This window comes from Bombina bombina, chromosome 6 (assembly GCF_027579735.1).
Source record: "Bombina bombina isolate aBomBom1 chromosome 6, aBomBom1.pri, whole genome shotgun sequence".
NCBI classification, from domain to species: Eukaryota; Metazoa; Chordata; class Amphibia; order Anura; family Bombinatoridae; genus Bombina; species Bombina bombina.
The window spans coordinates 369,792,327-369,808,405 of NC_069504.1; the positions used below are offsets into that span (position 1 = coordinate 369,792,327).

At 38.4% G+C, this 16,079-nt stretch overlaps 1 protein-coding gene across 2 annotated transcripts in view; it reads left to right on the forward strand.

The window, feature by feature from the left end:
• ZNF346 (zinc finger protein 346) overlaps positions 1-7,768 on the forward strand; it is a 110,983-nt gene extending 103,215 nt beyond the window's left edge. For both annotated transcript variants that reach the window (XM_053717053.1, XM_053717052.1), the window contains 2 exons: positions 4,508-4,601; positions 6,891-7,768. In XM_053717053.1, the coding sequence (XP_053573028.1) occupies positions 4,508-4,601; positions 6,891-7,263 (467 nt within the window). In that variant the 3' untranslated portion in view covers positions 7,264-7,768. The remainder of the gene's footprint in view (positions 1-4,507; positions 4,602-6,890) is intronic.
• The last annotated feature ends 8,311 nt before the right edge of the window (positions 7,769-16,079 follow it).

The following is a 16,079-nucleotide window of genomic DNA, read 5'->3' on the forward strand; positions in this document are numbered from 1 at the left end:
TTTATCAGGTAAGAATACATTTCCTTTTTCCTTTTGAGCCAGCATCCATAAAGTGGATATTAAACTACTTTTCTTGAAAGTTTTTTTTTGTTTCTTTTAACTTTTTCATCTGCTAGTAGAGTTTCTGAATTATCTGAGCATAATGTCCTCAACTTATTTTTCATCCGGATAAGGCAGTTTTAATGACCAAATGTCTTATTGCCTAATGTCCCTTTATGTCCTAATCTTAAAAATGTATTCAGGGAGAGTTCTTCATAATTTGGATAATAGAGCTTTGAAGTATTATGTTTTAGACAAACGTCACATTTGTTAATTTTGCTGGTTATAAGAAAAGTTATAAAGTTTCTGCTGTTTGGCCTCTTGGTTGAAGCTTTTGATCCATTAAAGGGATACTTTCTGTTATAATTTTTAAGCTAAACAACTAACATATTAAAGTTAATAAACATTAATTAAAACCTACTGACTTATATTTTCTCCAAAACGAAGTTTCATAACGTTCTAAAATTTATATCTTTTATTCGCTGATGATGTCACGTTATCCTGCCCACTATTTTCAGCACTGAGTGTTCAAAATACTTAAACCAATAACTTTGTGTTTTAAGCGCCATTTTGAAACCTAGGTATTGTAAACGGATTGGTACAGAGCAAAGGATACCCATGGAGTGGGTTTGGAAAACAATTACATTTGCAGAAAAGATTTCTGCTATACGGTAGAGATATGTTAATGAAATGCTATTGATAAAAAGCGTATTTGGGCTAGTTAGTTAGTAACAGGCATAGAAAATATTTACTTACAGTGGCCCTTTAAGCTTACTTTAAGTTCAGCCTCCACCTAAACAGATTGCTAATTATACCTTTTTGACACTGCTCTTTTGATTTTATTTTTGCCTGTTAGGTTTTTTTTATTTTTGGGTTGCCTTTTTTAGGCATTATTTGAGTTGCTGATTTTAGTTTCTCGGTGAAAAAAATGTTTTTAAAATCCCACCCTCCGTTGCACTCCACAGCTAGAGTATTAGTTCCCAGGAGTAATGGATTGTGGACTCACTACTGAAAGAAAACGCAATTTATGCTTACCTGGTAAATTAAATTCTTTAATTATGGTGAGAGCCCATGAGACCCATCGCGTTTTTTTTGTTTTTTTTCTCCTGGTGTTGGTATATTCTTTTAGACCTACTCTGCAATCCCGCATCTCCAGACCAAAAAAAAGAGAATATTTTGTAAAAAAAAAAAAAAAAAAACTTTATTTAGAATAAATGGTTAAAATCCATTAAATTACATGTAAAAACATAAATACAAGTTACAGGGTTAGAACAAACAGCCAAACATGTCTCAGTCCTTGTTCACTGGCATAACCTGTGTTCCAACCTGATGTCTTTATTTAAAGACATAATTACCTGACAATTACAGGCACCTGTTGCATGGTTAACCCTTAACTATTGGGATTAATGCAAGAATTTCTCAATCAAAAGTTAAACTACAAAGATTAAATATTAGAGAACAAAGCTTTTAACAATTGATTAACCTTATTTTAGGAGTGAATCCTAATTCATAATCAATATTAATATTACTGTATACTAAAAAAAAACTGGATATAGAACTTGGAAGTCTCAGATACATCTAAATTTTGTTTAGAATAGTGAAAAATGAAAAATTGCCCAGCATGTTTTAGTAAAACAAACATCCATTATAGAATTTAGGCCAAAGGGGGGGTATATTCTTTTGCGTACATATTTCTCTTGCAAGGTGTATCCAGTCCATGGATTCATCCTTTACTTGTGGGATATTCTCATTCCCTACAGGAAGTAGCAGAGAGAGCACACAGCAAAGCTGTCCATATAGCTCCCCCTCTAGCTCCACCCCCCAGTCATTCTCTTTGCTGGCTCTAAGCACTAGGGTCTCTCTCGGGTCGAAGAAGGAATGTCTATTACACAATCTTGATGTAGTTTGTGCTTTAAAGTTCTATTTACAAGCAACTAAGGATTTCAGACAAACATCTTTTTCAGTCGGACAACATCACGACTGTAGCTTACGTCAATCATCAGGGGGGAACAAGGAGTTCCCTAGCGATGACAGAAGTAACCAAAATAATCAGGTGGGCGGAGGATCACTCCTGCCATCTCTCAGCAATTCACATCCCAGGAGTAGACAACTGGGAGGCGGATTTTCTAAGTCAGACTTTTCACCCGGGGGAGTGGGAACTCCACCCGGAGGTATTTGCCCAGCTGACTCAGCTATGGGGCACCCCAGAGTTGGATCTGATGGCGTCCCGTCAGAACACCAAACTTCCTCTCTATGGGTCCAGGTCCCGGGATCCCAAGGCGGTATTGATAGATGCTCTAGCAGCGCCTTGGTCCTTCAATCTGGCTTATGTTTTTCCACCGTTTCCTCTCCTCCCGTGTCTGGTTGCCAGAATCAAGCAGGAGAAGGCTTCTGTGATTCTGATAGCGCCTGCGTGGCCACGCAGGACTTGGTATGCAGACCTAGTGGACATGTCATCTGTCCCACCATGGTCACTGCCAATGAGGCAGGATCTTCTATGGAGATTAAACGCTTAATTCTATCAAAGCGTGGGTTCTCTGAGTCAGTTATAGATACTCTGATTCAGGCTAGAAAGCCTGTCACCAGGAAAATCTACCATAAGATATGGCGGAAATATCTTTGTTGGTGTGAATCCAAGGGTTACTCATGGAGTAAGATTAGGATTCCCAGGATATTGTCCTTTCTCCAAGAAGGACTGGAGAAAGGATTGTCAGCTAGTTCCTTAAAAGGACAAATATCTGCTTTGTCTATCCTGTTACACAAGCATCTGGCAGAGGTACCAGACGTTCAAGCGTTTGCTCAGGCTTTAGTCAGAAGTCTGTCTATAAACCTGTGGCTCCGCCATGGAGTTTGAATCTAGTTCTTTCAGTTCTTCAAGGGGTTCCGTTTTAACCTTTACATTCCATAGACATTAAGTTGTTATCTTGGAAAGTTTTGTTTTTGATAGCTATCTCTTCTGCTCGAAGAGTTTCAGAATTATCTGCCTTACAGTGTGATTCACCTTACCTGGTGTCCCACGCAGATAAGGTAGTTTTGCGTACCAAGCCTGGGTTTCTTTCTAAAGTTGTTTCTAACAAGAATATTAACCAGGAAATAGTTGTTCCTTCTCTGTGTTCATCCGTTTGGCCTATGAGACTGCTGGCCTGCAGCCTCCTGAAAGAATTAATGCTCATTCTACTAGAGCAGTGGCTTCCACATGGGCTTTCAAAAATGAGGCTTCTGTTGAACAGATTTGTAAGGCTGCGACTTGGTCTTCACTGCATACTTTTGCCAAATTTTACAAATTCGATACTTTTGCTTCTTCGGAGGCTATTTTTGGGAGAAAGATTTTGCAAGCAGTGATGCCTTCCGTTTAAGGTACCTGTCTTGTTCCCTCCCTTCATCTGTGTCCTAAAGCTTTGGTATTGGTATCCCACAAGTAAAGGATTAATCCGTGGACTGGATACACCTTGCAAGAGAAAACAGAATTTATGCTTACCTGATAAATTACTTTCTCTTGCGGTGTATCCAGTCCATGGCCCGCCCTGGCATTTAAGTCAGGTAAAACATTTTTTGTTTAAACTACAGTCACCACTGCACCCTATGGTTTCTCCTTTTTCTTCCTAACCTTTGGTCGAATGACTGGGGGGTGGAGCTAGAAGGGGAGCTATATGGACAGCTTTGCTGTGTGCTCTCTTTGCTACTTCCTATAGGGAATGAGAATATCCCACAAGTAAAGGATGAATCCGTGGACTGGATACACCGCAAGAGAAAGTAATTTATCAGGTAAGCATAAATTCTGTTTTCTTTCTAATGACACAAGTCCACGGATCATCTAATTACTATTGGAAATATCACTCCTGCCCAGCAGGAGGCGGCAAAGAGCACCACAGCAAAGCTGCTAAATATCACCTCCCTTCTATCCAACCCCCAGTCATTATAAATTTATCGGGTAAGCATAAATTTCCTTTTTGTATGAAAACTTGATATTTGGAACTGGTAGATTTTGTTTTTAATACCAGTAGAATACGGTAAGGTAACTTATTTGATATACCTCAATAAAAATATATTTAGTTTTTGTTTTGTGTTTTTATCATTTTTTCATTTAATTTGCTTTTTTTAAAATGTCATAGTTTGTACTCATGTCATAAAAAAGCAGAGCAATGCAATTTTAAAATGTAACCATTTGAGCCCCTGGATAAGGCAGAAATCATTTGTCCAGTCAAGTTTACATGCAACATCTTGGGGTTAGGGAGTGTCACGTGTTTCCATTACTTGTGGATAATTAGTACACCCCCTTGTGATTTCAGGTGCCTATTGTAAATTGTTTATACTTAGCAGATTGTGAATAGTATGAGCCACCTTACCATTATTTTGTTTTTACATTTTTAGAATTTGTTTTTAGACTTGAGTGACGGCTTTTATTTTTAAGGTGTTTCTATACTGCAGAAGACACTTCCAGCACTAAAAGTTTGCTCTTGTTTTCCAGCTGGGAAAGGGTACTTCTGTGATACCTGTAAACTTGAACTGAACTCAATAGAACAGTACCAAGCTCACATTAGCGGATTTAAACACAAGAATCAGTAAGTAGATCAATCCTTGTTATCCTGCTTTTAAAATTATGCGTGCAGTTATGTATTTTTGTATTTGAGCTGTTTCTCTTAAACAACTTGACACACTAAGCATTTGCTTATAATTAATGTTATGTCTACCTTATTTCCTTGTAGTAGCAAACTGAATGCTAGTTGGTAGTTCTTAGTAGTGCTAGTTTTGCAAGTAATCTGTTTCTTAACTAGACAGCCTGACCACACCATATTCTGTCTTTAACCTCCTTTGTGCATTCAATTTTACTTTTATTATCTATTGACTTGCATTTTAGCTGTGTTGTGCACAACTCAAGGGTGTGAGCACAATGTTATCTATATCCGGCTCACAAGAATTAGCAACCACCTGCTCTGAAAAGCAAATAAAAAAGCATGTAGTAAGAGGCGGTCTCTAGTGGCTTAGAAACAGGCAGAAATTTAGAGGTTTAAATGTTATAAAGTATATTAATATAACAATTTTGGTTGTGCAAAGCTGGGTAATGGGTAGTAAAGGCATTATCTAATTTTTTTTTTTTTTTTTTTTTTTTAAACCCTAATAATTTTAGTGTTGTCTGTCACTTTAACTTCCCTTTAAGACCTCTTGTGTTAGGGGCCAATACAATACAACAGTAATGGCCAACTTACTATTTAGACTCCTAGCAAAATATGTTGAAGACTAGTGAGTCTTCTCACTATGTTGGCATTGTTAAAGAGAATATGTGCTAAAAGTAATGTATGAGCAAACATTTCAATTTTTTTTGTGTTTTAAAAATCACCACAAAACTAACATGTTTTTCAAATTCTCCCTTTAGTTTCCAACTAGCGAGTAATATATGTAATGGGTTTGGGATGTCAAAAACACATAATACACAAAGTATTCAACCCTGTACCAGCTTAACCCCCATTGTGTTTACCAGCCACTTAGTAGAATAGCAGTCTGTGCTTATGGTTCTCTTAGTCTCTTAGCCAGCTTGTGACAATGCAAACACAACTTACCGGCTCTACCGAAGTAAACTTTGAGTCACAATTCACTGTTCTGCATAGCTAGTGAAGCTGCATTTTCAGCGGCATGTTAAAGAAACTAGCTGGCTAAGAAACTAAAAAGAGATGTATGAGTATTGCACAATAGCGAGGGTTAGAAAGTAGATGGCAGACTGAAATGTCAAGTTGTTGTTTTTTTTTTTTGTTTTTTTTTTGTTAGATTTATTTTTAAAGCTTGTAACATTAAAAAAACAGACTTTAGTCTCAGTTTAAATATACTTAAAGGGACATAAAACAAGTTGGGATAGAGACAAAATATAATATGTACTTTAATTAATTTAGCTGCAAATTTATACTGCAGTGCCTCACCATTAACCCTTTATTTTAAGTTTCTGAATTATTCAGCTCTAACTACCCCCACACAATTCCTTTTATGGCTGTATCTATATCTATTGTTGCTTTTGGTAGAATGCAAAAGTGCACAGTGAGTATCTGCTGGAGCATGCCTAGAAGCTGTGAACTCAGTTGAAATGCAATGTCTGTGTCTAAACACTGATAAGGGGGGTGGAGAAAAGTGCTTGAGACAGCATGGCTATTAAAGTATTTTTGCTTATTTTTGAAAATTATTTTAAAATACTTGCCAACAATTTTTAAACAAATTTTTTTTTTATGCAAACTATTTTTACTTAATTAGCCCTTTTAGTATATACACAGATCTCAACCTGTTTTATGGCACTTTAAGCCAGTGCTTGACAAATATGTTTAAAAATTAGGAGCCAGTAAGAATATTTGGGAGCCAGGCATATTTTTAGAAGCCAGACAGTTGGATTTGTATATAGATATATGGAGAATAACCCCAAAAGTTAGGAGCCAGGGGTAAAATGATGGGAGCCAGTGGCTCCCAGGCTCCTGGGTTTGTCGAGCGCTATGATAGGATAGATCCCTGCTAAAATTTGCCATTATAAAACACAGCTCTGATATCATTATTTAAATCCCAAACCCACTTCAAATATGATTGTAAAAAATACTGTATATCAAGTCTGTACTGGGGGGGGGGGTCAAATTTATTTTTTCTGTTTGAAAAACACCCCAAACTCCATATCGGTTCATTTGCATTACAGAATTAAAGTTGAGAGAGAAATAAATGGCCAATAATGATGGATGTTGTCAGAAGAATGATAATGCATTTCAGTCGATGTGCAATGGTTTTGTACACATTTTATACACTAGCAGTTGTAGTCTCTGATAAAAGGAAATAACACTACAAGAGCACAAATATAATTTTACACCTATCATTTTTTTTTTCAGCTCAAAGCCCTCAACTTTTGGCTCATCGTACAAAAGCTATTCTTCATTTAGAGGTGGTTCAACAGGTGGAGGAGGCTATCTGTCATCGGGAACCTCTTTATCAGTTGGAACATCCTCACTACTGGGAGGAATTTCCACCAGGAGTAGTCTACTGTCTGCACCTTATTCTGCATCTTCCTTCAAGCCATCTTTTACCCTAGATAACAGAAAGGGACCTGAACAACATAGCTATTTAAGCAGAGAAGGAGGGATGGAACCTGAGCACTATGGCTATATAAGCCGAGAAGAAAGGGTGGTGTCTGATGATTACAACTATTCAGCCATGGACGGGAGGATGGGAACGGATTACAATTATTATAGCCGAGACTACTAGATCAGTCTAGCCTTGGTCACAAGCAAGAAATGTGATGTTAATATTGTCCCAACAATTCCCTCTTTGCATACCTGTCTCCCTGCATTGCACACTTAGAATATCTGCATTTTTAATGTACTAATTAGATATGTGCTTTGAATACTTTTGAAGTGTATTTTTCTTTCTCTTAAATATTTTTTTTTTTTTTTTTAATTCAATCCTTTCTCAGTTTGAGGGTGGATTTTGCGTTCTCTACATGCGGTGTGCATATGTTTCTATAAATATTAATGAATAAACTCCTGCATTTGTTACAATTTTAGAAAAGAAAAACATAGCCCATACATAATTTACTCATCCTAATAGAATCTGGATCAAAATTGTCAAGATAAATATGCAAAGTGCATACAGTTTAGCTATGTCATCTTGCATTAGTCAATTTTAAATTTCTGTTCTGCTGTTTTGTTGTCTATAGTATATTTTTTGCAATAGGCTTAAATATGTTTTGGTATAAACAAATTAACATTTACTTTCATGTGTTCTGTTTTATACTTATGTAACTTTGCGTTTTTTAAAATGTGTTATTGAAAGAAAGAGAAACTAATTTCTCCAACATAGGTGTGTCCGGTCCACGGCGTCATCCTTACTTGTGGGAATATTCTCTTCCCCAACAGGAAATGGCAAAGAGCCCAGCAAAGCTGGTCACATGATCCCTCCTAGGCTCCGCCTACCCCAGTCATTCTCTTTGCCGTTGTACAGGCAACATCTCCACGGAGATGGCTTAGAGTTTTTTAGTGTTTAACTGTAGTTTTTCATTATTCAATCAAGAGTTTGTTATTTTTAAATAGTGCTGGTACGTACTATTTACTCAGAAACAGAAAAGAGATGAAGAATTCTGTTTGTATGAGGAAAATGATTTTAGCAACCGTAACTAAAATCCATGGCTGTTCCACACAGGACTGTTGAGAGCAATTAACTTCAGTTGGGGGAACAGTTTGCAGTCCCTTGCTGCTTGAGGTATGACACATTCTAACAAGACGATGTAATGCTGGAAGCTGTCATTTTCCCTATGGGATCCGGTAAGCCATGTTTATTACGATTGTAAATAAGGGCTTCACAAGGGCTTATTTAAACTGTAGACTTTTTCTGGGCTAAATCGATTGATTATTAACACATATTTAGCCTTGAGGAATCATTTTATCTGGGTATTTTGATATAATAATATCGGCAGGCACTGTTTTAGACACCTTATTCTTTAGGGGCTTTCCCAAAGCATAGGCAGAGTCTCATTTTCGCGCCGGTGTTGCGCACTTGTTTTTGAGAGGCATGGCATGCAGTCGCATGTGAGAGGAGCTCTGATACTTATAAAAGACTTCTGAAGGCGTCATTTGGTATCGTATTCCCCTTTGGGTTTGGTTGGGTCTCAGCAAAGCAGATACCAGGGACTGTAAAGGGGTTTAAAGCTTAAAACGGCTCCGGTTCCGTTATTTTAAGGGTTAAAGCTTCCAAAATTGGTGTGCAATATTTTCAAGGCTTTAAGACGCTGTGGTGAAAATTTGGTGAATTTTGAACAATTCCTTCATGTTTTTTCGCAATTGCAGTAATAAAGTGTGTTCAGTTTAAAATTTAAAGTGACAGTAACGGTTTTATTTTAAAACGTTTTTTGTACTTTCTGATCAAGTTTATGCCTGTTTAACATGTCTGAACTACCAGATAGACTGTGTTCTGAATGTGGGGAAGCCAGAATTCCTATTCATTTAAATAAATGTGATTTATGTGATAATGACAATGATGCCCAAGATGATTCCTCAAGTGAGGGGAGTAAGCATGGTACTGCATCATTCCCTCCTTCGTCTACACGAGTCTTGCCCACTCAGGAGGCCCCTAGTACATCTAGCGCGCCAATACTCCTTACTATGCAACAATTAACGGCTGTAATGGATAATTCTGTCAAAAACATTTTAGCCAAAATGAACCCTTGTCAGCGTAAGCGTGGCTGCTCTGTTTTAGTTACTGAAGAGCATGACGACGCTGATATTAATATCTCTGAAGGGCCCCTAACCCAATCTGAGGGGGCCAGGGAGGTTTTGTCTGAGGGAGAAATTACTGATTTAGGGAACATTTCTCAGCAGGCTGAATCTGATGTGATTACATTTAAATTTAAATTGGAACATCTCCGCATTTTGCTTAAGGAGGTATTATCCACTCTGGATGATTGTGAAAATTTAGTCATCCCAGAGAATCTATGTAAAATGGACAAGTTCCTAGAGGTGCCGGGGCTCCCAGAAGCTTTTCCTATACCCAAGCGGGTGGCGGACATTGTTAATAAAGAATGGGAAAGGCCCGGTATTCCTTTCGTCCCTCCCCCCATATTTAAAAAATTGTTTCCTATGGTCGACCCCAGAAAGGACTTATGGCAGTCAGTCCCCAAGGTCGAGGGAGCGGTTTCTACTTTAAACAAACGCACCACTATTCCCATAGAGGATAGTTGTGCTTTCAAAGATCCTATGGATAAAAAATTAGAAGGTTTGCTTAAAAAGATGTTTGTTCAGCAGGGTTACCTTCTACAACCCATTTCATGCATTGTCCCTGTCACTACTGCCGCATATTTCTGGTTTGATGAACTGCTTAAGGTGCTCGATAGTGACTCTCCTCCTTATGAGGAGATTATGGACAGAATCAATGCTCTCAAATTGGCTAATTCTTTCACTCTAGACGCCTCTTTGCAATTGGCTAAGTTAGCGGCTAAGAACTCTGGGTTTGCTATTGTGGCGCGCAGAGCGCTTTGGTTGAAATCTTGGTCGGCTGATGCGTCTTCCAAGAACAAGCTACTAAACATTCCTTTCAAGGGGAAAACGTTGTTTGGTCCTGACTTGAAAGAGATTATCTCTGATATCACTGGGGGTAAGGGCCACGCCCTTCCTCAGGATCGGCCTTTCAAGGCAAAAAATAGACCTAATTTTCGTCCCTTTCGTAAAAACGGACCAGCCCAAGGTGCTACGTCCTCTAAGCAAGAGGGTAATACTTCTCAGGCCAAGCCAGCTTGGAGACCAATGCAAGGCTGGAACAAGGGAAAGCAGGCCAAGAAACCTGCCACTGCTACCAAGACAGCATGAAATATTGGCCCCCGATCCGGGACCGGATCGGGTGGGGGGCAGACTCTCTCTCTTCGCTCAGGCTTGGGCAAGAGATGTTCTGGATCCTTGGGCGCTAGAAATAGTCTCCCAGGGTTATCTTCTGGAATTCAAGGGACTTCCCCCAAGGGGGAGGTTCCACAGGTCGCAGTTGTCTTCAGACCACATAAAAAGACAGGCGTTCTTACATTGTGTAGAAGACCTGTTAAAAATGGGAGTGATTCATCCTGTTCCATTAAGAGAACAAGGGATGGGGTTCTACTCCAATCTGTTCATAGTTCCCAAAAAAGAGGGAACGTTCAGACCAATCCTAGATCTCAAGATCTTAAACAAATTTCTCAAGGTCCCATCGTTCAAGATGGAAACCATTCGAACTATCCTTCCTTCCATCCAGGAAGGTCAATTCATGACCACGGTGGATTTAAAGGATGCGTGTCTACATATTCCTATCCACAAGGAACATCATCGGTTCCTAAGGTTTGCATTCCTGGACAAACATTACCAGTTCGTGGCGCTTCCTTTCGGATTAGCCACTGCTCCAAGGATTTTCACAAAGGTACTAGGGTCCCTTCTAGCGGTGCTAAGACCAAGGGGCATTGCAGTAGTATCTTACCTGGACGACATTCTGATTCAAGCGTCGTCCCTTCCTCAAGCAAAGGCTCACACGGACATTGTCCTGGCCTTTCTCAGATCTCACGGCTGGAAAGTGAACGTGGAAAAGAGTTCTCTATCCCCGTCAACAAGGGTTCCCTTCTTGGGAACAATTATAGACTCCTTAGAAATGAGGATCTTTCTAACAGAGGCCAGAAAAACAAAGCTTCTGGACTCTTGTCGGATACTTCATTCCGTTCCTCTTCCTTCCATAGCTCAGTGCATGGAAGTGATCGGGTTGATGGTGGCGGCGATGGACATAGTTCCTTTTGCGCGCATTCATCTAAGACCATTACAACTGTGCATGCTCAGTCAGTGGAATGGGGACTATACAGACTTGTCTCCGAAGATACAAGTAAATCAGAGGACCAGAGACTCACTCCGTTGGTGGCTGTCCCTGGACAATCTGTCTCAAGGGATGATGTTCCACAGACCAGAGTGGGTCATTGTCACGACCGACGCCAGTCTGATAGGCTGGGGCGCGGTCTGGGGATCCCTGAAAGCTCAGGGTCTTTGGTCTCGGGAAGAATCTCTTCTACCGATAAATATTCTGGAACTGAGAGCGATATTCAATGCTCTCCAGGCCTGGCCCCAGCTTGCGAGGACCAGGTTCATACGGTTTCAATCAGACAACATGACGACTGTTGCGTACATCAACCATCAGGGGGGAACAAGGAGTTCCCTAGCGATGGAAGAAGTAACCAAAATTATTCTTTGGGCGGAGTCTCACTCCTGCCACCTGTCTGCTATCCACATCCCAGGAGTGGAAAATTGGGAAGCGGATTTTCTGAGTCGGCAGACATTGCATCCGGGGGAGTGGGAACTCCATCCGGAAATCTTTGCCCAAGTCACTCACCTGTGGGGCATTCCAGACATGGATCTGATGGCCTCTCGTCAGAACTTCAAAGTTCCTTGCTACGGGGCCAGATCCAGGGATCCCAAGGCGGCTCTAGTGCATGCACTAGTAGCACCTTGGACCTTCAAACTAGCTTATGTGTTCCCGCCATTTCCTCTCATCCCCAGGCTGATAGCCAGGATCAAGCAGGAGAGGGCGTCGGTGATCTTGATAGCTCCTGCGTGGCCACGCAGGACTTGGTATGCAGATCTGGTGAATATGTCATCGGCTCCACCTTGGAAGCTACCTTTGAGACGAGACCTTCTTGTTCAGGGTCCGTTCGAACATCCGAATCTGGTTTCACTCCAGCTGACTGCTTGGAGATTGAACGCTTGATTTTATCGAAGCGAGGATTCTCAGATTCTGTTATCGATACTCTTGTTCAGGCCAGAAAGCCTGTGACTAGAAAGATTTACCACAAAATTTGGAAAAAATATATCTGTTGGTGTGAATCTAAAGGATTCCCTTGGGACAAGGTTAAGATTCCTAGGATTCTATCCTTCCTTCAAGAAGGATTGGAAAAAGGATTATCTGCAAGTTCCCTGAAGGGACAGATTTCTGCCTTGTCGGTATTACTTCACAAAAAGCTGGCAGCTGTGCCAGATGTTCAAGCCTTTGTTCAGGCTCTGGTTAGAATCAAGCCTGTTTACAAACCTTTGACTCCTCCTTGGAGTCTCAATTTAGTTCTTTCAGTTCTTCAGGGGGTTCCATTTGAACCCTTACATTCCGTTGATATTAAGTTATTATCTTGGAAAGTTTTTTTTTTTAGTTGCGATTTCTTCTGCTAGAAGAGTCTCAGAATTATCTGCTCTGCAGTGTTCTCCTCCTTATCTGGTGTTCCATGCAGATAAGGTGGTTTTACGTACTAAACCTGGTTTTCTTCCAAAAGTTGTTTCTAACAAAAACATTAACCAGGAGATTATCGTACCTTCTCTGTGTCCAAAACCAGTTTCAAAGAAGGAACGTTTGTTGCACAATTTGGATGTTGTTCGCGCTCTAAAATTCTATTTAGATGCTACAAAGGATTTTAGACAAACATCTTCCTTGTTTGTTGTTTATTCAGGTAAAAGGAGAGGTCAAAAAGCAACTCCTACCTCTCTCTCTTTTTGGATTAAAAGCATCATCAGATTGGCTTACGAGACTGCCGGACGGCAGCCTCCCGAAAGAATCACAGCTCATTCCACTAGGGCTGTGGCTTCCACATGGGCCTTCAAGAACGAGGCTTCTGTTGATCAGATATGTAGGGCAGCGACTTGGTCTTCACTGCACACTTTTACCAAATTTTACAAGTTTGATACTTTTGCTTCTTCTGAGGCTATTTTTGGGAGAAAGGTTTTGCAAGCCGTGGTGCCTTCCATTTAGGTGACCTGATTTGCTCCCTCCCTTCATCCGTGTCCTAAAGCTTTGGTATTGGTTCCCACAAGTAAGGATGACGCCGTGGACCGGACACACCTATGTTGGAGAAAACAGAATTTATGTTTACCTGATAAATTTCTTTCTCCAACGGTGTGTCCGGTCCACGGCCCGCCCTGGTTTTTTTAATCAGGTCTGATATTTTATTTTCTTTAACTACAGTCACCACGGTACCATATGGTTTCTCCTATGCAAATATTCCTCCTTAACGTCGGTCGAATGACTGGGGTAGGCGGAGCCTAGGAGGGATCATGTGACCAGCTTTGCTGGGCTCTTTGCCATTTCCTGTTGGGGAAGAGAATATTCCCACAAGTAAGGATGACGCCGTGGACCGGACACACCGTTGGAGAAAGAAATTTATCAGGTAAACATAAATTCTGTTTTTTCAAAATATTTATAATGGTTAAACCTATCCATTACATATTACCACTAGGTGGCACTACAATTCAAGCTGGTTATTTAAAGTATCAAACCTATTTGTTCAATCCAACAACTTCTGGATATAGAAAAATTGAATATCTGTTGCTTTGGTAACTTCAGTCTTTTCAGTTTCTTTAGACACAAGTTAGTAATTCATAAACCATTCTAGCAGAAGTTCTACCTTGTGATCATTTTAATATGGGATTTTTATTTAAATGGTTTGGAATTGCAGAGCAGGGTCTCATCTGAGTGTTAGGATTTTGACAGGTCAGTTATCTGGTGATTCTTCCTTTCAGTACTCTGAGGACCGTAGAATGCTTACTATTCTGTAATGGGTCATTTCTTCCAATAGAACGTGTTTTCCTATATGGCCTTTATAGTATTTGTAAGTAATAACAATAGATGAAAACTGACCAGAGCAAGGAATTCACCAAAAGTAAATTATTTTGCAAATGTCTTAGCTTTTGTGAATTTTACATTTAAAGGTTTAGTATTTTTTAGGAGATTGGGCATTTTTTATGTTTTTATCAATAGTTTGCAGTAATGGATATTTTATTTATTCTTTTCATAGACTAATTTGCAAGTTTCCAAACTTAACCCATTTATTTTATTTTTTTTCTATTATCAGAAGAAACAAACCTTTTTCTACCAAAAATAAGTCATGGTGCGTTTGGTTAGACCTATTGCTCAGCATTGGCATGGATGTTCAAGATTCTGCTGTTTCTCTCTATGGGTACTTGACATTCGCAAATAATAGTGACAGGAAGCTCGTCAAGTAGCTAGTCCATTTTCGGTGCTCACAACATTGGCTTTACTTTACAAGGTATTAACTGTAGTTACCGTTATTGTTTGGAAAACAAAATACATTTTTATTCAGGTAATAAATCACCTGATGCATTTTCTGAATAAATTTTACAATTCAAGTCCGGTATTAACAGGCCTGAACAAAATCCATGATCATAGTCAAGGTCTGTATTTTTCAAAGTTTATTTTTATTTTTTTCTTAATTTTTATTTTTAAAACTGATAATATTGCTTCAGTAGTTTCTGTTTGTGAATAAAGGTCTTTATTCCCATCCCCACCTTCCTTGTGAACATATTTTCAGTCCCATCTTTTTAGAGCAGTTTGTGAGTATTCCAGAACTACTATACTGACTGTATCAGAAAGGAGTTACTATTTCCTTTATCTTCATACCTAGGAAATTATGTATTGCCTCCTTAATAACTACACCCAGCATTTCATATTTTCTTAAAACTTAACCAAGTTAATACTGAATGCTCTAGTTTTGTATTGCATTTGTTCTGCATACTGTGTTCAAACATCTGAGATTACAAACCCTGTGCAGTTTAAACTCAAAAGTTGATATTGGTGTATACTTGTGATGTGATGATGAGAGCAGTGAAGTCAGCAAATCAAGATGTTTATGAAATGTATAGTTTTGATGTTTTTCATGCGCATTCCGCCTATACAAAATATGCCTTGTGTTTAGTAAATTAAACAAATGTTTTGTTTTAGTAACTGCATTTTTTGTAATCTGCGTTTGTTGGATTCACCATCATTCCAATAGTGGATAGCAGAATCGTGTACATTGTCAATATGAGCTAATCTGGGCAAAGTTTTAAAAGACTTGACACTTGATGAATTAAAAGACTTTAGAAGTAAAATGTTTTTGTGTAGGGGTGTGTGAAGGTAGGTGTGTGTGTGTATGTGTGTGTGTATATATGTATGTGTATATATGTATGTATATATATATGTATGTATATGTATGTATATATATATATGTATATATATGTATGTATATATATGTATGTATATATATGTATGTGTATATATGTATGTATATATATGTATGTATGTATATATATGTATGTATATATATGTATGTATATATATGTATGTATATATATGTATGTATATATATGTATGTATATATATGTATGTATATATATGTATGTATATATATGTATGTATATATATGTATGTATATATATGTATGTATATATATGTATGTATATATATGTATGTATATATATGTATGTATATATATGTATGTATGTATGTATATATATGTATGTATATATATGTATGTATGTGTATATGTGTATGTGTATATATGTGTATGTATGTATATATGTGTATGTATGTATATATGTGTATGTATGTATATATGTGTATGTATGTATATATATGTATGTATGTATATATATGTATGTATATATATGTATGTATATATATGTATGTATGTATGTATATATGTATGTATGTATATATGTATATATGTATGTATGTATATATGTATGTATGTATATATGTATGTATGTATATAT